This window comes from Schistocerca cancellata, chromosome 5 (assembly GCF_023864275.1).
Source record: "Schistocerca cancellata isolate TAMUIC-IGC-003103 chromosome 5, iqSchCanc2.1, whole genome shotgun sequence".
Classification (NCBI taxonomy): Eukaryota; Metazoa; Arthropoda; class Insecta; order Orthoptera; family Acrididae; genus Schistocerca; species Schistocerca cancellata.
In genome coordinates this window covers 429,526,219-429,548,449 of record NC_064630.1, presented here as the reverse complement: position 1 = coordinate 429,548,449, position 22,231 = coordinate 429,526,219, and the positions used below count along the sequence as shown (strand labels likewise).

Here is a 22,231-nt window from a genome sequence, read left to right as displayed (position 1 = left end):
AGCTGGCTTCCGTATGCCTAAGAGTCCCCCCTACCCTTTATTAAGATTTGAGATGGCAGGAAACGGACAGGGTAAGGACGGCTTGGGATAGGTGAAAAGGACCAGTGGGCCATTGTGGGATACACTTCGTCTGGCTCCTCCCCCTTGGCCAATCCAGCATGGGTGACCCTGATGGTAGCTAAGCTACTGCCAGCATAGCCCTCAGGATCTAGAGCACGCAAACCTCCTCACCCGCACAGACAGTGCTACTGTAAGGTGGTGTCCCCTGAGGAGGAAACTCATTGCTAGCATAAAAGATTTTCTTCACAGTCTAACTTTCTTTTAAAATTGTGTTCTCTAGAAGTTGTACTCTGTGCTCCTTTTGCTACTGTGATAGTTCGGCAATTAACTCACATGCTGCATATGTATATCTCTGTTACTTTTGTTTACTTTCTATAGACAGATAAGTATGTATAATTTTAACATAATGGCTAATAGCACTCATATTGAAGTGTTTGTGGGAAAAATTATGCTATTTCTTTACTAACATTTTTGTCTTCAGTCGTCTGAACTTCAGCTACAGAATTCCTAGCTGCTGCTGTAATTCTTTGCTTACAAGAATCCTTCTAAAACTCAACCTCAAACTAATTTTAAAATCTCTGTCCCTTGCCTTGCTCTTTCTTGCAATATAAACGTGAGCATAAACACTTAGAAGATAAATTTTTATGTGTTGGTATTCTTCTTACTCTTTTGCTACAACCTCTTAGGGTTGCTGTCCAGCAGGAGAATAGGTGCAGATACCGCATGCCTTCTTCCTTGGAGAAGATGGCGGAGCTGCCGTGCTTGTAGCTGAAGATTGTACACCCCCTTCCCCCTTGGGGAAAGAGCTGGTAAAGCCATTGATTTGTTTCTGTGGAACTTGTAACCTTCCCTCCCATGGGAGGAAAGAGTGACCAGGAGTTGCAGCATCACAGGGGAGATCCACACGGATTCCAATTTCGCTCCACATGGGAGCATGCCTAATCTGGGTGATGTGGAGCGTCTGTATCTGAGGAGCCTTAGGCAACTGCAGCCCAGATTCCGGAACCAACATCCGAGATTGAGAGTTGTCGCTTTGCAGACTTCGTGGACAGCCCAGGCAGGCATGATGGCAAACACATGGATACAAATGAACACAACTGGAGAAGAAAGAAACAGATTAACAATAGGACATCATGGAAGGAATGATGATGTAAAGCCAGGGAAGGTGCAGCAGCAAGGAATGAACACAGAAGAAGGGCGGAGTGCAGGAGAGATTGGTCCATTGAGTGCCTGATGCCGAAGCATGCTTAGGTGCACAGAAAGGAAAAGGAGGGTTTGGCTCATGTAAGTTGTGAGGAATGTAAGGTCACATAGAAGTTGTGGAGTCCAGCAGAGCTGGCGAGTCTGCAGGCAAGAGGCTGGTACAATGGAAGATTCTGAAGAGCAAGAAACTACAGCAGGCTGGCTGAACGTTGGAGGCGGATGATCCTCGGAGCTCTGGAGGCAGATGATCCTGGAGGCACTTTTGACCCTGGATGTGGATGACACTGGAAACCAATGAACCCATTCATGGACGGAGGCCGGCAGAGTCAGTGCAGCAGAACTGAGTTAGAGTGCTGCGGCCAACTGATGTCCATAATAGTGCCACCCTTGAGAATAGGGCCCGCCATGGCTGAGGTGTGCAGATGGAAAAGGAAGCTGTGGTGGAGGGCAGTGGCAGCTGGATGGTGGACGGAACTCAGTGCTGCTGGGACATACTGCAACCCTCTCTCTCAGAAGTCCGAAAATGCCAAGAGTATCATGTGTGAAGTTCATGCAAAAAAGGCGCGCTGCAATAGAAACAATGTTACGTCGAGGGCAGAAAAGTATGAGAGACTGAACCAGAGACAATCAGATAGCTTGCTGGTAGTGACTGGGCAAAAAAAAAAAAAAAAAAAAAAAAAAAAAAAAAAAAAAAAAAAGGTGACACTACAGCCAGATGGGTAAAATTTGGCAGGTGTAATCGGTAGGTGGAACCTTCACTTTGCACAACCTAGGCAAAAAAGGAACAGATCGTTGTGAACCCTTGTATGTCAGAAATTGTTGCCAATCCGTTATGGTGGATGATACTGTGAAAAGCAGTGCTGGAGGCAGCAAAAAATGTGTGATTTCGCCTCCAATTCCTATATCTGAAGCAGCTCAAGAAGATGGCCTGCCATGGCTCAATATGTGAATGCAACAGGAAGAAGCATTGGGCAGCCAGAGGGAGGCAGTGGCTGGATGGCAGACGAGAGACTGAAAATGTCATGATTGCCACTTCTTCAGGTATTGGGATGAGAATGGGGGGGGGGGGGGGGGAGGAGAAAGATTGGTTCCCCTCAGTGCCTACAGTGAAAATGGACAGACCAAAGTGGAAACTGTGCCACCAGTGATGGAAAGAGGCCTTGCAGAGAAGAGTTTTGTCATCACCACCAATCTATTATGGTGGACAAGGCATGGAGTGATGGTCAAAACTTGTCCTCATCGCCAATTTGTTATGTACTGAGTTATGGTATATAACAATAAAACTGCAACCAAGTGCACTGGAAATGATACTTGTGTATTCATGTAGAATTACAGGAAGAAATAATGCTACTGGTTGATGTTCAGATGTGACTCCATAGTAAGGCTCATCATGAAGCCCTGGCCCAGTGAGGCATAGCATGAGGCCTAAGTCTGGATGTTTCCTCTTGAATAAGGTTCTTCCCTGATTCCTGATGGTCAAAGCCATTTGATAGTATACTCCATATGATGAATTGTGGAGCGGTCTGCGCAGTTGCCTGGATTAATTGCGAACAATAACTGAGTCTGGAGTCTGTGCAATGGCAGGAGTACAGCTGAGGCCGAGGTATACAGTGTGGATAGTTTATGGCAAGTGGTTTGCAGAAAGTAGTAGTCCTGCACTGGCTGTACCTCATGTTGTCAATTGGAATGCCGCCTGTCAGTGAGTGTAGTGCTTGCAGTGGTGATGTCCTGAGTCCTCATTGATAACAAGCCACATTGTTATTGTTGTTGCTGTGTTAGCTCGCTACCCAAAAACTGTTGTGGTTGTAGCTGGCCTGCAGGCTCCTTTGCAGGATGTGGATGATGCCTGAGGCTAGGCTAACTGCAGGACATGGGTGTGTCTGCTGTTGCTGCCGGGTCAGAGAGTAAGTGCAGATACTGCAGAATAGGTTTTTACAGTGAGCCCAACTTTACTTCTAGTTGTGAATCTTACAGCCCTTTTCTGCAGTTTAAAAATTATGCACATGTCTTGTGCCTTTGATCCCCAGAAAAGAATCCCATTGGTAAGAATTGAGGATTCGTAGGAACAGTGTGTCACCACATGATATTGGTTGTTACAAACTGCTGATAGAACCCTAAGACCATAACATCTGACATTCTTTATGCCAATATCTTTGTGTGTTCATTCCACGTTAACTGACAATCAATATTCAGCCCTAAGAACTTCTGATTATCACACCATCAATAGATTTACCATCTATGATTAATGTGAGTTATTTTCCTTCTTTAAGCTGAAGTGCGTACTGTTTGTTTCCTTTATATTCACTGTTAATTTAGTACCAGCTGCCCAGTTGCCACTTTCATTGCTCTAATAGGAATCCTAGTGTTTTAACAATGACTGTTGCATCCTGTTTTCCAGATAAGACTGGATGCATTTTTTTGCTATTTCTCTTGTACATAGTGCATCTAACTTGTTTAGTAGCATTTTATGGTCAACAGTATCAAAAGTCTTGGACAAATCAAAGAATCAAATACACTGGAGCATGATCTTGTTATAAGAAACCAAATGACAGATACACTTCACACCTTAGCAATTAACTGACTTCAGTGAAAGTTTCTTGCATTACCAGAATTTGATTTGGCTATCCCATGGTTGGGTGAGATAAAGGCATGCACTTATTATTATGCATACTCCTTAGTTTAGTTACTGAATTGTAGAGAAAACTGGATAAGGTATTACAATGGTTTAGAGACTGAAGACAAATTTGCAAGGAGCAAGAATTATCTTGAAGAGAACTGTCTATTGATACACAGTTAACATGGTTTTATAAAACATTGTTCTTGTAAAACACAACTAGCTCTTTACTCACTTGAGTTGTTGAGCACTATTGACAAGGGATTTCAAATTGATTTTCTATTTCTAGATTTCCACATGCCTTTTGACACTGTTCCTCACAAGTGGATTGTAGTCAGATTGCATGCTTATGGAATATTGTCTCAGTTATGTGACAGGATTCGTGATTTCCTGTCGGAGAGATCACAGTTCATAGTAACTGACAGAAGGTCATAGAGTAAAACAGAAGTGATTTGTAGTGTTCCCCAAGGTAGTGAGCAATACTGTAAAAGTGAATGGCATAAAAAAACGCAGTAAAGTAACCAGTTGATTTGAATTGAGGCATTGCATGGTAGATAGGCATATAAACAATAACAGGTACATGGTAGCTCAGCTTACACACATAGATTTTAATAATAGTACAAAACAGAGATACCGTGTCATGGCAAAAATGTAGTACAGCTAGTTTGAGAATGTATTGGGTGGAGCAAATGAAGTGAGTAACAAAGAAAGAAGGAGCAAAAGATGAGGAGTGCTGTGAGAGGGGGAACAAGGTAAGAGAAGAAGAAAAGAATGTAGCACCACAGAGAGATGACGATCATGCATGCCAGGGCGGTAGTGTGTTCCACACAGTGAGATAGGGATTGAGGGTAGGGAGGAATAGGACTAGGACAAAACTGCACACAATAGTTGCCAAACTGTCAGTTCAAATGGTCACATCTGTTAAATGGCTGGGAGTACATGTATTGGATGATTGTAGGAAAGGTTCATGTCAGACTGAGATTCCTTGGAAGAATACTTGGCAAGTGAACTCTTTCCATGAAGGAAATACCTTACAAAACTTTTGTTCAACTGACATTTGAGTATAGTTCCTCAGTGTGTGATGCAAATCAAGTATCATTAGCATTGATAAATGAAAAAGAAAACATCCAAAAAAGAACAGTATCTTTTGTCACAAGTTATTTTAGTAATTATAAAAGTGTTACAGAATTGCCCATCAAACTCCACTGACATAATATAAGAAAGACATTGTGCATCGTGGTGTGATTTGCTGTTAAATTCCAAGAACGTGTGTTCCTAGAGGGGTCACCTAACATATTACAACATCCTAAAGATATATTGCAGTAAGGTCATGAAAACAAAACTCAGAGTATAGATGTAGTTGTAGATGAAGAGGCAGGAAGAAACCTGAGAGAAGATTTTGGATGAAAATTTGTAGATTGTATGGAAAAACTGGTAGAAGCTGACCTCGGGGAAGATCAGTTTGGATTCTGTAGAAATGTTGGAACATGTGAGGCAAGACTGACCCTATGACTTATCTTAGAAGAAAGATTAAGGAAAGGTAAACCTACATTTCTAGCACCTTTAGACTAAGAGAAAGCTTTTGACAATGTTGACTGGAATACTCTCTTTCAAATTCTGAAGGTGGCAGGAGTCAAATACAGGGAGTGAAAGGCTATTTACAATTTGTATAGAAACCAAATGGCAGTAATAAGAGTTGAGGTGCAGGAAAGGGAAGCAGTGGTTGGGAAGGGAGTGAGACAGGGTTATAGCCTATCCCCGATGTTATTCAATCTGTATATTTATCAAACAGTAAAGGAAACAAAAGAAAAATTTGGAGTTGGAATTAAAATCCACGGAGAAGAAATAAAAACTTCAAGGTTTGCCGATGACATCGTAATTCTGTCAGAGACAGCAAAGGACTTGGAAGAGCAGCTGAACGGAATGGACTGTGTCTTGAAAGGAGGATAAAAGATGAACATCAACAGAAGCAAAAGGAGGATAATGGAATGTAGTCGAATTAAATTGGGTGACACTGCGGGAATTAGATTAGGAAATGAGAGGCTTAAAGTAGTAAATGAATTTTGCTATTTGGGGAGCAAAATAACTGATGATGGTTGAAGTAGAGAGGATATAAGATGTAGACTGTCTATGGCAAGGAAAGTGTTTCTTAAGAAGAGAAATTTGTTAACATAGAGTATAGATTTAAGTGTCAGGAAGTCGTTGCTGAAAGTATTTGTATGGAGTGTAGCCATGTATGGAAGTGAAACGTGGACAATAAATAGTTTGGACAAGAAGAGAACAGAAGCTTTAGAAATGGGGTGCTACAGAAAAATGCTGAAGATCAGATGGGTAGATCACATAAGTAATGAGGAGGTATTGAGAGAATTGGGGAGAAGAGAAATTTGTGGCACAACTTGAGTAGAAGAGAAGGAATTGTTTGGTAGGACATGTTCTGAGGCATCAAGGGATCACCAATTTAGTATTGGAGGGCAGTGTGGAAGGTAAAAATCGTAGAGCGAGACTAAGAGATGAATACACTTACCAGATTCATAAGGATGTAGACTGCAGTAGGTACTGGGAGATGAAGAAGCTTGCTCAGTATAGAGTAGCGTGGAGAGCTGCATCAAACCAAGCTCTGGACTGAAGACAACAACAACAACAACAACAACAACAACATAACTATCAGACAGACTAAACTTAGAGGGCCAGAGTGAAATAGAGGTTAGTAAGAAGTTTGTGGGAGGGTGGGGGTAGGATGAGGTATGAACAGGAAATTAGCAGACATTGAGGCCAAGAGAATTGTAGAGCTATCAGAAATTGTAGCAAATCTGTTTAAATTCATCTATTCTATTGTGTAAGCATTATTTAGTACTCTATACATCTGTTCACCCGTTTGTAGTAATGCAAATGGATAAGTGAGCAAAGTCATTTACACACAGTACATCATGAGAAAATGTCCTACAATAGATATGGAAGATATTTTGTTTTTATTTATTTATTTACATGTCATGTTCTGTAGGACCAAATTGAGGAGCAAATCTCCAAGGTCATGGAATGTTTCAGTACGTGAACTTACAACATAAAAGTAATAACAGATAAAAATAAATGTTCATGAACCTGAAAGAAAATCAGTCCATAAGTTTAAGCAAACGTTATCAGCAATACAATGAGAATCAGATTAATTTTTCAAGGAACTCCTCGACAGAATAGAAGGAGTGACCCATGAGGAAACTCTTCAGTTTCGATTTGAAAGTGCGTGGATTACTGCTAAGTTTTTTTGAATTCAAGTGGCAGCCTATTGAAAATGGATGCAGCAGTATACTGCACACCTTTTTGCACAAGAGTTAAGGAAGTCCGATCCAAATGGAGGTTTGATTTCTGCCGAGTATTAACCGAGTGAAAGCTGCTTATTGTTGGAAATAAACTAATATTGGTAACAAGAAACGACAATAAGGAATATACATATTGAGAGGCCAATGTCAAAATACCCAGACTCGTGAACAGAGGTCGACAAGAGGTTCGTGAACTCACACCGCTTATTGCCCGAGCCGCCCGTTTCTGAGCCAAAAATATCCTTCTAGAATGGGAAGAGTTACCCCAAAACATAATACCGTACGACATAAGTGAATGAAAATAAGCAAAGTAGACTCATTTACGTGTCTGAACACCTAGGAATTTGAACTGTTCAGTTTCACTAATCATATGCCCATTCTGTGAGATTAAAACGTCAGGTTTTGTTGAATTGTGTGTTAGAAACTGTAGAAATTGAGTCTTACTGTGATTTAACGTTAGTTTATTTTCTACAAGCCATGAACTGAGGTCATGTACTGCACTACTTCAAACCGAGTCAGTGTTGCACACAACATCCTTTACTACCAAGCTAGTGTCATCAGCAAACAGAAATATTTTAGAGTTACCCATAATATTAGAGGGCATATCATTTATATAAATAAGGAACATGAGCGGCCCCAACACTGATCCCTGGGGCACCCCCCCCACTTGACAGTACCCCACTCAGATCCCACATCACAGCCGTTATCAACATTGTGAATAATGACCTTTTGCTGCCTGTTGCTAAAGTAAGAGGTGAACCAATTGTGAGCTACTCCCCTTATTCCTTAATGGTCCAACTTCTGGAGCAATATTGTGAGATCAACACAGTCAAATGCCTTTGTTAAATCAAAAAATACGCCGAGCGTTCGAAACTTTTTGTTTAGCCCATCCAGTACCTCACAGAGAAAAGAGAATATAGCATTTTCAGTTGTCAAACGACTTCTAAAGCCGAACTGTACATTTGATAGCAAATCGTGTGATATAAAATGATCAATTAACCTTACATACACAGCCTTTTCGATAACTTTTGCAAACACTGATGGCATAGAAATAGGTCTAAAATTATCTACATTATCCCTTTCTCCCTTTTTATAAAGCGGCTTTACTACTGAGTACTTTAGTCGCTCTGGAAACTGTCCATTCGTAAAGAAAAAATTACAAATATGGCTAAATACAGGGCTAACATGTGCAGCACGGTACTTTAATATTCTACTAGACACTCCATCATAACCATGAGAGTCCTTAGTCTTCAGTGATTTAATTATTGACTCAATCTCCCTATTGTCTGTATCACAGAGGAGTATTTCAGACGTCAATCTCAGAAAGGCATTTGCTAAGAAATTTATATGATTTCCTATAGAAACTAAATTTTTATTTAATTCACCAGCAATGCTCAGAAAATGGTTGTTAAATACTGTACATATATCTGATTTATCAGTAACAGAAATATTATTACTGCAAACTGACTTTATATCATCAACCTTGTGCTGCTGACCAGACACTTCCTTCACAACTGACCATATGGCTTTAATTTTATCATGTGAATTAGCTATTCTATTTGCATACCACATACTTTTTGCTTTACTGATAACATTTTTAAGCACCTTACAATACTGTTTGTAATGGGCTACTGTAGCTTGATTGAGACTACTTCTAACATTTTGATATAATTCCCGCTTTGTTCTACATGATATCCATATCCTACTAGTCAGCCAACCGGGCTGTCCATTACTGCTAGTACCCTGTTTAGAATGTTCTAATGGAAAGCAACTCTCAAAGAGCATGAGAAATGTGTTATGGAAAGCATTGTATTTATCATCTATATTATCGGCACTATAAACATCTTGCCACTCTTGTTCCTTGACAAGTTTTGAAAAACTCTCTATTGCTGTTGGATTAACTTTCCTACGTAATTTGTAATTAAATACAACATTGGTTTGAGTACAAAAACCTTTTAGTGTTAAAATTTGTGCATCATGGTCTGAAAGGCCATTCACCCTTTTACTAACAGAATGCCCATCTAGTAATGAAGAATGAATAAAAATATTGTCTATGACTGTGCTACCTGCACCCTAGTTGGAAAAAACACTGTTTGCGTCAGATCATGTGAATTTAGGAGATCTACCAACATCCTTTTTCTTGCGCAATCATGTACAAAATTAATATTGAAGTCACCACATATAACTACTTTCTGGTACTTCCTACAAAGTGAATCAAGAACCCTCTCTAGCTTAAGCGAAAATGCTCCGAAGTCAGAGTTAGGGGACCTATAAACAACAGCAATTAGAAGTTTAGTTCACTAAATTCAACAAATGCTGCACAACTTTCAAATATCTGTTCAGTGCAGTGTCGTGATACGTCTATGGACTCAAATGAAATACTGTTTTTTACGTACAGAGCCACTCCACCACGCCGCAAGGAACTCCTTGAGAAACAGCCAGCTAATCTGTAGCCTGGTAAAGGAAGCCTCTGAATTATCAAATTATTTAAGTGGTGCTCTGATATACCAATAATTTCAGAGTTAACATCTATTAGCAGTTCACTAGCTTTATCTTTAAGATTTAACTTTAAGATTGTTGTCATTGGGATCTTCATACCAGGTGGGATATCACAGAGATTAGCATGATGCACTTGCATTGATGGGGGTCAGGGCTCAACTGGCCAACTTGTTTTAGACTTTATGTGGTTCCTCCAAACCAGTTAAGATGAATGATGGGATTGTTCCTTTGAAACATTATCGGTCTCCTTTTTCATTCTTACCCTGTTTTACCTTTTACTCTGCCTATAATAAGCTTTTTGCCAACAGGGTATTAAATATGAATTCCCCTTTCTTCAAGATCTTTCTCCTTTTGTTGTTTTGGATATTATGCAGAAGCCATGCGTCCTTGTTTGCTACATTAATTTTCCACGATGTGTATTCTGTCTTTTTCGTGCAAGCTGTAGCACAAATCATTACTTGCCGGAGCTGGCTCACATCTCTTTTTGAAAGTGTCCCCTCAGCAACTATGATGTCCCATCCCTTGCAACACTACTTCCATTTCTTTGTTGTACCTGTGTCCTTTTACTGTTCTTTTCCTCTTTGCCTTCTCATTGGCTGGTACTCTCGGTGCTGATTTTGCTTGGATCTGGTTTGTGATTCTGGACACTTGTTTTCTTTGCGCCCATCACACAACAACTTTTTTTATTCTTAACTTGTTGGGTTTGACTTGCTACACCTTTTCCAGATTTTACAAAAGTGTGGAACAAGCAGGGAAGGTCTTCCAAAACAGTGTACATTCCACCTTTTGTGTCTTTCTCTCTTTGCACTATTCCTTTCTTGCAAAGCTAGTGCACCTAAAACCCAACATATTAGCCATTCTGTTGGGGGGGGGGGGGGGTGTCTTCAAATATTTGCATGGTGGTAGCCCCCTGGCCATGTAGGGATCACACTGTTAGTGCCTGAACTGAAAACTCCTCATGCAAACCAAGGACTATCTGCCCATCATGGCTGGGGCACGGGGACTCCACCTCCCTTCTTCTGCTTGGGGACTTTAGCGCACACCACCTCCTGTGGGATAGTACTACTTGGTCTGATAGGAGCCTTCCAATTGACCAGCTTCTCAGCCACATTTCTACTGCAGAAGTGACAAATTGAAGACAACGTCTTCTCAGGGTCTTCAACCATATTTGGCTCATCATGGCAAAATAGCATAGTTATTTCTATCCTTAAGTCAGGTAAGAACTCTTAAGTTACTGGCCAGTTGAATGACCATGTCCTCAGTAAGCTGCTTGAAAGGATGGCTGTGTGCAGATTATGCCGAGTACTTGAATCACAGGGCCGTTTGTCTCCCTATCAGTGTGATTTCTGGGAGGGATAATCCGTAACAGACCATCTGCTTAGGATGGAAGCAGTACTCTGACAGGCTTTTTCTAAATGAACCTTATCACAGTCTTTTTTTACCTGTATAACTGCATGGCATCATAACATTTTACTGACCTTCCATGACTGGGACTTTTGAGGCCCTCCTGCTGATTTTGTTCATTAGTTTCTATTGAATTGGTTATTCTGGGTTAGAGTTGGGATTTCACTCAGCTCCCCACAGGCCCAAGAGAACAGAATCCCATAGGGTTCTGTGTTGAATGTCATTCTCTTCCTCATGCCATCAATGTGGTAGTGACCTCTGTCCTTCCGCTTTGAAACTGCTAGACTCAGTCCGCCAATGTGTGTGTGTGTGTGTGTGTGTGTGTGTGTGTGTGTGTGTGTGTGTGTGTGTGTGTGTGTGTCCACTGGTGCTGGGTTTTCTTCGCCAAGATCTCAATCTCCCCTCTATGGACTGTGCTCTCGGTGTTTTCTTGTGCATTTTCCCTTGGATGTTGCCTGGGCCATGGATTAGGACAAGTCTCTTCCAAGGTCCTAAAGTCTTCTTACCTTTTGGCATCTGTTACGCCCATTTCTTCAAGAGTTCCAGGGAGCTACCATCACACCTACTCCTCTAAGACCATGGACTGGATGGGATATGCTTTTACATCTACTCCCAGTTTGGAATGCCATTCACTGTTGGGAACATGTAGTGTGTTTATGGCAGAGTTGACAGCTGCTAGCAGAGCTCTCCATTTTATTAAATAGGTCTCCCTTGACCATGTTTTAATATGTACAGACTCGATGAGCAGTCTACAGGCTACTGACCGATGTTATTCTTGCCACCCTTTTGTCTCCACTGTTCATGACCTCCTTGCTGATCTTGGTTGTGCTGCCTGGTCAGTTGTCTTTCTCAGGCTTCCAAGTTATTTGGATATCCCAGTGAGTGAACTGACAACTTTTGACCAGGGGAGTGCTTAATTACATAACATTTGATTTACCTTTGGATTTGCAGGCACACATGATATCTCTGTTCACACAGGAATGGAACGACATCAGGTGGGCTACTGGCCCATCTTATAAACTCTGCACAATCAAGGAGACTGCTGTAGCATGGTGCTCTTCCTTCCTCTTCTTCCGGAAGGAATCCACAGCCCAATGTTGTCTCCACATCAGCTATATCAGGTTATCCCATTGTTTTATTTTGTGTAAAGAACCACCCCAACATTGTGGTTGTGAAGCCTTACAGGCAGTAGCTCATACCTTGGTAGAATGCCCCTCCTCATGTCTCTCCATGCTGAGTATGGACTGCTGGATGTATTGCCTTTAATATTGGCAGATGATTCTCAGCTGATTGATCTGGTTCTGAGTTTTCTTCATGAAAGTGATTTTTATTGTCAGTTATAAGGTTTTGATCTACCTCCCTGGCAGGACAGGGTGGATATGGATGGGGTACCTTCTGCTGTATTCAAAGTCTGGGGGTTCCTCAATCCTTCCTCCGTGACCTTTTATTGTGTTCTGATCTCTTTTGGGTTTGATTTGACTTCTTTCTGCTTATCCAGCTTTTAATTGTAGGGTGGCACTCTGTTGAATAATGGATGCTCTTGACGGGTGGGACAGCTGTGGGTGGGATGTTCCTCATTGTGCAGCTCTGCCGGGGGGACACCCACCTCCGGACTTTCCTTCAGCTTGGCAGTACAGAAGATGACCATATGTTTTTAGCCTTCTTGCTTTTACTGTTATGAATCTCGTGACTAAATCAGAAAATTTTCTTGGTGGACATGCCTACTTCTGGATGGACATCCTTGGATTGAGGGACTTATAACTGTTGTTTGGTTCCGTATCAGCTATTTAATGGATGCGAATGTTTGCACTGACTGTTTGACAATTGTGTAATCAAACAGCAGTTGGTCATACCAACTATTGATGCGCAGTTTTATTCTGCTCTTATTCCTCCCCACCCTCAACCCCTATTTCAGTGTGGTGAATACACTACTGCCCCAGTATGCATGACAGCTATCTCTCTCTAGTGTTGCATTCTTGTCTTCTTTTCTTGAGCAAAACTAGTGTTGCTTGCTTTAAATTTTGCAGGCCTTATAACATTTTCTCTTCCTGGTTTTTATGATTTCTTTCTTGTGTGTGATGGGGAGAAGAGGGGGGGAGTCGGTGCACACATATGCAGAAGATTTACATTGGGATATTACTGAAGTGGGGACAATGGTCATACAGTTGCTTTAGTTCCATTTCTGACTTAAAGATGATTTATAAAATTATAAATAGACAGAATGGCTGGCAAGACTTACCTTCAGGAGGCAAAATTCCATGCAGCAAATACTCACATTTAAAATTGAAAATACTATTTGTGGCATTTAGAAATATTAGTTCTGTTTAGGAAGGTTAGAAGTGGGAGCAGAACAGACAGATCCACAGGATGAGAGGGGCTCATATGATGATTGTTTCGTCCTCACAGCTGGTGGGTACCTCTCACTCTGAAGTCTGAGTGACCTTCCCCAACCTGACCCACTTTCCTTTCAATGAGGAAGGAACTAATGGCTCGTAAAGATACATTTTATGTGTCCTATTGGCAGTACTAGAATTTTTCCTCCTGGAGGTAAGTAATTGCCACTGTCTACTCGTAATTTGATAGTTTTCTCAAGTGACTTTTCCTTTCAGTAGAATTATTGATAATTTAATGCAATAGTTCCATCACAGTGGTTTGAATATTGGAGCATTAGTTTTACCTTGCATACACCAGTCTGAGCTGTCAGTTATTTCTCTTTGGCATTTTGTCATAGTAGCATTTCTCATTCTAATTTATTTTTGATCATAGGTGCTGCCATTGGTGATATTTTTATAGGCTGTAAAAGATACCATGGATCCTATTCACAGAAGTGATACCCTCCGAGATGGCAGTCTTAGAATTCTCCACAGTTTCATAACATGTGTTAATCCACAATCTGTGATGCTGTAATGCCTCCCAATGTCTGAGGCAGTGGCAAAATTGGAGACACGGCAGGACTCCGGGAACTTGTGTTCTCAAGGTAAGTGTACAAAATTTTTCCCCACACTTTGTGTGTGTGTGTGTGTGTGTGTGTGTGTGTGTGTGTGTGTACACGTGTACATGTGTGTGCGCGCTTGTGCATGTGCCTGTGTGTGCACACTCATGCGTGGGCATGTGCCCCAGTTTCCCAGTTTCATTCAGTCATTCATCCCTTGTAATAAATTGCAGCTTGAGAAATTGTGCATAAAGAAAAATGGATCTTTTATTCTGAACATAGTGAGCAAAATTGTCAAACTTTCATGTGTTAAATATCTATTGACATCAAAATTATATTATTTACTTCTTTCATTACCTAACTCAACTTCTTCTTCGAAGAGGCAGGACGAGAAGCAAAACATTACTGTTTGCAAATGACAGAAGGCTTTTAAAGCATTTGGTTCATGTTTATCCAGTCAGCAGCAAGCCTTAGGAGAACATGATAAATATTTAATTTTTTTAAACCACTGGGTAAGACATTTACACAACTCGAACAACACTAATGAACACATCACTCCACTCTATTTTGGTCAGATGCAGCAACAGTGGTTTAGTGTGCCAAAATTAGAAAACATCTCTGTAGCAAATATTTTATTAAAAATTATGCATTTCACTCGGTTACCACATCTTTAGATTACCTGTAATTAGTAATAACAATCTTGTTACATAACAGTTTATTTGTGAACCTAACACTGATCAGTCATATAGCTAAGCTTAAGGCAGGAAGTAAACAGTGGAGACAGCATTATCATATTTAAAAGTCATTGATGTAATGACATTTAAGCAAAGGCTGCATTCATCAAATACAAACATAGGAAAGCCTGAAATGGGAAGTAAAACATCTAAGTTAACAGTATAAAATTACAACATTAATAAGAATTTAAATCTGCCTGTGCGCAGGACTAGGAACCATACAGAAATTTGCCAAAACATGACAGTATGCAGTGCTAAGACATACTAGTTATCACACTCATGAATCACAGTGTTATGCAAATACTGCTGTAGACTTCATATATGCTGAAGCGAGAGGGCCGCACAGTAGATTGATTTGATAACAAAACTTAGTGAAAGCACAGAGTGGTGGCGCTGAGAGTATAAAGAGATTGAAATAAAATAAATGCTAAACAGAGCCATTTGAAATGATGGAATAGAATAAAATACTGTTATAAATTAAAAGAAGACAAACTAGTGGTGATGTAGAAAACCACGATTGCAGTGAACTGCCAGCTATTAAGATGGACCAAAATGTATGCCTAAATGAATAGGGAATCAGGAAGGGAAGGGGGAGGTGGGGGGTGGGCCTGTGAGAGGGGAAAGGATAAGATATGGTAAACGTATCAAGGGAATGGGGGGGGGGGGGGGGGGGGATGGGAGGATAAAGTTACAAAAATATTGGGGTAATGGGAAAACTGAACGTGAAGCCATGGTGACGGGAAGCAAAGGCAGAAAACGTTAGGAGCAGATCCAACATTTGTGAAAAAGAAGAGAGCAAACTACCTATTTTGACAAAGCTGACACATGGTATCTTAGAAAATTTGGTTTTTAGTGACCAATTGATCATTAAGTCTTAAATTTTCCAACCGCTTGAGAAATTAGGTTACCTTGAATTGTTCCAAAACAGTTAATTTTTTCCCTTTAGGTACTACACATAGGATCTGGAGAGACTCAAGTGTTGGTTCAAAATGGCCACTAGCTGTAAGAAGTTTTGTGAAAAAAGATTATTCTTTACAGTGCCATTTGTAGTGAGAAGGTGCTCCTAAAACCGCAGCTAGATTACAGATGGCCGCTGTTTTGGAGGGAGAGTACTCCCAGCACTGTGGCGAAGTGGGATATGAAGGGATTTGAGCATCAGTTCACAATGGCCACTAGCTCTAAGAAGTTTGGCTAAAGAGTTATTTTTGACAACACTGTTTTTAGTGAGAAGGTGCTCCCAAAACCATATTTTAACCTTCTAACAAAGCTAGCTCTTTTATGAACACACACACTTTGAATTACACTCATGAACAGTTAAATTACAGGTGGCCACTGTGTTGGAGGCAAAGTACTCCTGCCACCATGGTGAATGGAATAGATCAGCATGTCATGTGATTAGGATGCCGTCAGACCTTGTACTGGCCATTGGCATGGAAGTTGAGTGGGTGATGGTTAAGACACATAATGTCAGTGCATTTGGTTGTATCCATATAATGGGGGGGGGGGGGGGGGGGAAGACACATGGAACATCTAAGTTGTGCAGGCACTTGAACTTACAAATTATACCATGTCAGGGAAACTCACTACTGCCAGAACATTATAAAAAGGGTAGTTGCTACTCGTCATATAGCGGAGATGCTGAATTGCAGATAGGCGCAACAAAAGGACTGTCACAAAATAAGCTTTCAGCCAAAAATTCCTTTGTCAGAAATAGATTTCTCTCTCTCTCTCTCTCTCTCTCTCTCTCTCTCTCTCTCTCTCTTTCTCACTCTCACACACACACACTAGCGCGCGTGCGCACTCCCGTCGCACACACATGACCACAGTCTCTGGCAGCTGAAGCCAGATTATGAGCAGCAGCAGCAGCCAGCTGGAGCACCAGCGCATGATGGGAAAGACAACTAGGTGGAAAGGAGGTGGCTGGGGCAGGGAGGGGGAGAGAGAGCAGCATAGGGCTGGGGATGTTGAAGTCCTGCAGGGGAGCATGCAGATATGAGGTGTAGAGAGTGTAGGGCAGCTAGGTGCAATTGGGAGGTTAGATGGCGAGGGGGGTGAGGGGTACTGAGAAAGGAGAGGAATAAAAAGAGTGGGTGCATTGGTGGAATAGAGTGGCTGTGTAATACTGGAATGGGAACAGGGAAGGAGCTAAATAGCTGAGGCCAATGACTAACGAAGATTGAGGCCAGGAGGGTTACGGGAATGTAGGATATATTGCAGGGATATCCTACATTCTCGTAATCCTCCAGGCCTCAACCTTCATTAGTCATTGTCCTCATCCATCTAGCCCCTTCCCTGTACCCATACCAGCATTAAACAGCCCACTATTCCACCAATGCACCCATTCTTTTTACTTCTCTCCTTTTCCGGTACCCCCCGCCTCTCTCCCCCTGCCCTCTGTCTAAACTCCTGACTGCACCTAGCTGCCCTAACCTCTCTACACTGCCATGTGACACTTTGCAACTGAAAGTGTGTGCAATAATTGACACCATAATTATGAGAAGACTTTTTAGAAGATGATGTAGCATTAACTGACCTGTAATTATGTCTTTGAAGCCTACTGAGCTTTCTTCTGTTGTTATCCTTCTGCTATTAATGGACTTGATGAGTATTTGTTAAATAAAGTACACATCACTGCAGCAATGGATTTTCGATCTCTTCATATTTATTAACACCCAATGTGCTCTTTTTATGATAAGCTTTGAGACATACACGGGCCCCAGTATTTGGTACAGATCAGTGGGCTACCCCAGTTAACAAATAGTACCCAGTTCACCTGTCTCAGAGTAACATATAACTTTCCATACATCTGACATAGGAACAATCCTGTATGAATAGAGGACACGAAGTAACTGAACGGTTCATGATGAACCATAGATTGTGTAAGAGTTCGTAGCTAGGTCCTGGAGATTTATACATTCAGACTGTTGGGGACCGAAGGACGAAGACTTCGTGTGTAACACCTATTTAGAACTATGCATCTTACAGGAATAACAAAATGGTAAAATACAAGCTTACTGCATGTTAGATAGTAATATTAAAAAAGAAAATTAAAAATTAAGTGATTTTCTTTAACTAATTGTTGTATATTAGAAAATAGCAAAATTATTAATACTATTTTATGGAAGAGCTGTCCATTGTGAAAGAGGGTTCCCAAAGCTAAAAGATTTGAGGAAGTGATGTTTTCTAATTGCAATAATTATATGAGAATAACAACAATGGAAATTCCAGGATTGAAATTACAAGACTAATTAGCTATTTTAGTGAAAATATACATTTTTGGAAACAGAAAAATCAAGTCTACAGAACCTTGTACTGAATTTTGGAATTAATTACATTTTAGGACTGAAACATTCTATAACATGAAAATATTGAATACAAATAACTTTTGAAATGTAGAGTTTTTGGGAAAAGTAAAACATTTTTGAAAAGAGAAGAGTGAGGGCTTTTAAATGAACTATAACAATCAAGAAACAAATGATGAATATTTTGCATTCACACGGTTTGCATGTATAGCAAATCAGAAATAATACTTTAAATAAAATGATTCCAAATGAAGTAACTGTACTATTGTTATCAGTAATTGGAAAAAGTACACAGTGGATAGTGAAATTTTACGAATTGTTGCTTGAATAGGAAATTGGATATTTCATGCAATTATTGTATATGTTTTATTAACAAAACAGATTAGAAAATGCCAAAATACTGAATTTCTTTTTCCAAAACTGTATTACAGAGGAAGATTGCACTGTAGTTCCTCCTTTAAATAGTCACATGGATGACAAAAATGACAGATATCGAAATAAGTGACCATGGGGTAGAAAAGCAACTGAAATTGCTAAGCGAGGAAAGGACACTGGACCTGACAGGATACCAATTCGATTCTACTGCACAGAGTATGCGAAAAGACTTGCCCCTCTTCTAGTAGCAGTGTACCACAGGTCTCTAGAGGAGTGAAGTGTTCCTAATGATTGGGAAAAAAAAGCACATGCCATTCCTGTCTTCAAGAAGGGTTAGCAAACAGATGCACTGAACTGTAGGCTTACATCTCCGGCATCAGTCTGTTGTAGAATTTTGGATTATGTTTTACGCTCACATATTACAACATTTATGGAGACTGAAAATCACCTCTCGAGGAATCAACATAGGTTCCTAAAACAATGATCATGTGAAGCCTAACTCACAGTATTTGTCCAGGAGCCCCAGGAATAAGTAGGTACAGGTGCCCAGGTTGATGCTGTGTTCCTTGACTTATACAAGAATACAGAATATAAGGCCAACTATGTGATTGGATTAAAGTGTTTCGAGCATACAGAACACAGAATGCCATTCTGAAGGGAGAGTATTCTTCAGATGCTAAAGCAGTTTTGGACATGCCCTAAGATAGTGTTACAGGACCTTTACTTTTCATAATATATGTAAATGACCTAGTAGATCACGTTGGAATATCCATAGGGTTTTTGCGGATGTTGCTGTTGTAGACAGAGAAGTTTCTGCGCAAGAGAATTGTAGAAAAATGCAGAAGACTTACAAAGGACTGACACTCGGTGCAAGGAGTGGAAGTGGACTCTCAGTGTAAACAAAAGTAGTGTATTGGGTCATTCCATGCCAAAAGGACCAATATTAAAAAGTGTCCCCACTTGACCATCTCCAAATCTAATGAAATTTGGTGTAAAGGGTCTATATGGTGTTTGATGGTTATATATCAAATTTCAGTCCAGTATCTTCAGTGGTTGAATTTTAGGGGCTTTTAAAGAGAGGTTACTCACTTTCGCATCATGTACGAAGGTGCAAATGTGCCAAGTTTGCTAGGCTTTTTTAAAAGTTCCAGCAAACACTTGGTCGTTTGCTTTAATATACATAGACAACTTTTTGTGCTGAATGAATGACACCATGCCAAAAATTAGGGAATTGCCCACACCTAAATGTAGATACAGTCCTCTAAAGTAGCTAAAAAATTCATCATGCTATTCTGAGAGCTAACATTTAACCGACTACTGCTGCTTTTCAAATTAACCAATCACACAAAACTTCAGGGGATTATTCCTACCTATGATGTCTATATATGGATCAAATTCAATTAACATTGGATGCCTAGATGAAACAATATGCATCTGCAAATCTGGCCAAAACTTTCTAAGAGCAAATTTTAGGGTATTTTTGGGGGCAATATCTCAACTGTGTTTAGTTCAGTCCATTTTTGCCCCCCAAGCAACAGCTGGAAAGAGGATGCTTTAAGCTTTCAAAGTTATGTTGTTTAATTCCTGGATCTTGTATTTTGATGGGTAAAAATATTCATCAAATGTAGGAAAAATGGATTATCAGTAAATACAAAAATTAATACAGTTTGAACTTGTAAATCAAAATATGGGTAATTGTAGTGTAACTTAAAGGTATAAGATTTGCCTGTGGTTTAGGTAATGTAACTGTGCTAATAAAGTGTTTACATTATTTTGCGGTATAGAATATAAAATGCTTACAAAATGCTCTTAAGATTATAAAATCTAGATCATAATGGAATGCTATGATGCATTAGAATGTTTTAACCCTACAATGCATGGTGGTTTATGTATGCATTGTCACTCAGTTTTCATCAGCATTATAAAGCAGCAATAGAAGGCTCCATCCTTGCACAGTTATACATTACTGAATCACCAGTTTCATCTGTTGCTCTCATTATTAGCAATTTTCCCAGTGACAGTCTTCTGTGAGGTGTTATCTTTGATGTTGAGATTGTATAATCTTAGTGTTGAGAACTGAGTGTTGGAATAACCAATAATCATTGTTGTATAGTAGAAGGTAAGCACTAAAATAACATATTTTGATAACCTAATTTGTATGTTTTATGTATAAACAAGACTGAATCAGTTACAAGTAAATTACAAAAACTGTGAGATTTTAAGCGAATGTTTCATATGCATCATCATGTATAACAGCATCTTACAACCAGAATATTCATGAGCTTTCAAAATTGATTTTTATAGGTTAATAAACTATTGTATAAAATGAACCAAGAGACTCTTGCACCTTGCTACTTTGGCGGATCAGATGGAGCTGATTGTCATAAGTAACCATATGCAAAAGTCAACTACAACCAGTTAACGAAATGTCGCCAGAGGACAAGGAGCTACTGTGATGTAGGTCTGGGTTGATTTTGCTGAAGATGCTCAAATTTGTTCACACCATAATGCCTCTTTGATGACAAAATTTCAGTTACTGCAGAAGACATGCTGTGGCCCATTTGGTAAAGAAAAACGCGTAACCAAGAAGGCTTTAACACCAGTAACCACTGCAATGTCTGGTGGGTTGAAGTTACTGATTAATGAAGCTTTTAAAACAGGTCAGAAAATTTGTACCAGATGTAGGCATGAAGTGGCCCAAAAAGAATTGCCCCACCAGGATAAGCAAGAATCACCATATCCTGAAGACGGCTATTGTTGATGCTTGCTTTACTGCCACCATTAAAGCTTCAATGGATCAGCAAAAGGGATCATTGGGATACAAAAAGTGCAAAGTTCTGAAAGCCCAAGGCAGCATTACTAAGGTAATTGCTGCTGGTGTGAGCCAAGTAGATGTTGCTCAAACACAAACAGAAGAGTTCCAAAAATATAAAAAAATTGACATCTCAATTAAAGAACTTAAAATTAAGCTTCACACTTCAAGCAAATGCAGAAAGTTCAAATTTTGACTGTGGCCCCAAATAGCTGGACTATTGAAAAAACAGCTAAAGAATTTGCTGTTTCAACTACAATGGTGAAGAAGGCTAGGAAACTAAAGATGAAAGATGGGATTTTGGCAACACCTGAAAACTGAAAAGGGATAAAGAGCAGTGATGAAGTAAACAAAATGTCCTCACTTTTTTGAAGATTTTTCTCATTTATGCCCAGGCACAAAGGATTGTGTTGCAGTAAGAATAAATGGGGAAAAGATTCACAAGCAGAAACACCTGCTCCTCTTTAACCTGAAAGAAATGTTCATTGCTTATTGCAAATAATATGGAAATGAAATTAGCTTCTCAAAATTTTTTGGGCTCAGGTCAAAATGGTGTACTACAATTGGTGCGTGTTGACCACATTAAGTGTGTGTATGTGCAATTCATCAAAATGCCAAATTAATGGTGGTTTCAACAACATCCATCCAAAATGATTACATGGACTTGATGAAAAAAACTGTATGCAGTTTGGAATAAAAAGATTGTATACTGCAACACTGTGAGCAGTGTCCAGAAAAAAATGCAGCCAGAGGCTTTTCTTGAAGATACATTTAAAGACTATGACTGTGGTGTCACTGCCAGACACCACACTTGCTAGGTGGTAGCCTTTAAATTGGCCGCGGTCCGGTAGTATACGTCGGACCCGCGTGTCGCCACTGTCAGTGATTGCAGACCGAGCGCTGCCACACGGCAGGTCTAGAGAGACTTCCTAGCACTCGCCCCAGTTGTACAGCAGACTTTGCTAGCGATGCTACACTGACA

The 22,231-nt window shown here is 40.2% G+C and overlaps 1 protein-coding gene across 1 annotated transcript in view; it reads left to right on the top strand.

Moving 5' to 3' along the window:
• The window catches only part of LOC126189006 (serine/threonine-protein kinase Genghis Khan), a 372,927-nt gene that overhangs the window by 8,294 nt on the left and 342,402 nt on the right, over positions 1-22,231 (top strand). The window contains exon 2 of the mRNA XM_049930817.1: positions 13,861-14,071. Coding sequence (XP_049786774.1) covers positions 14,011-14,071 — 61 coding nt within the window. The 5' untranslated portion in view covers positions 13,861-14,010. The remainder of the gene's footprint in view (positions 1-13,860; positions 14,072-22,231) is intronic.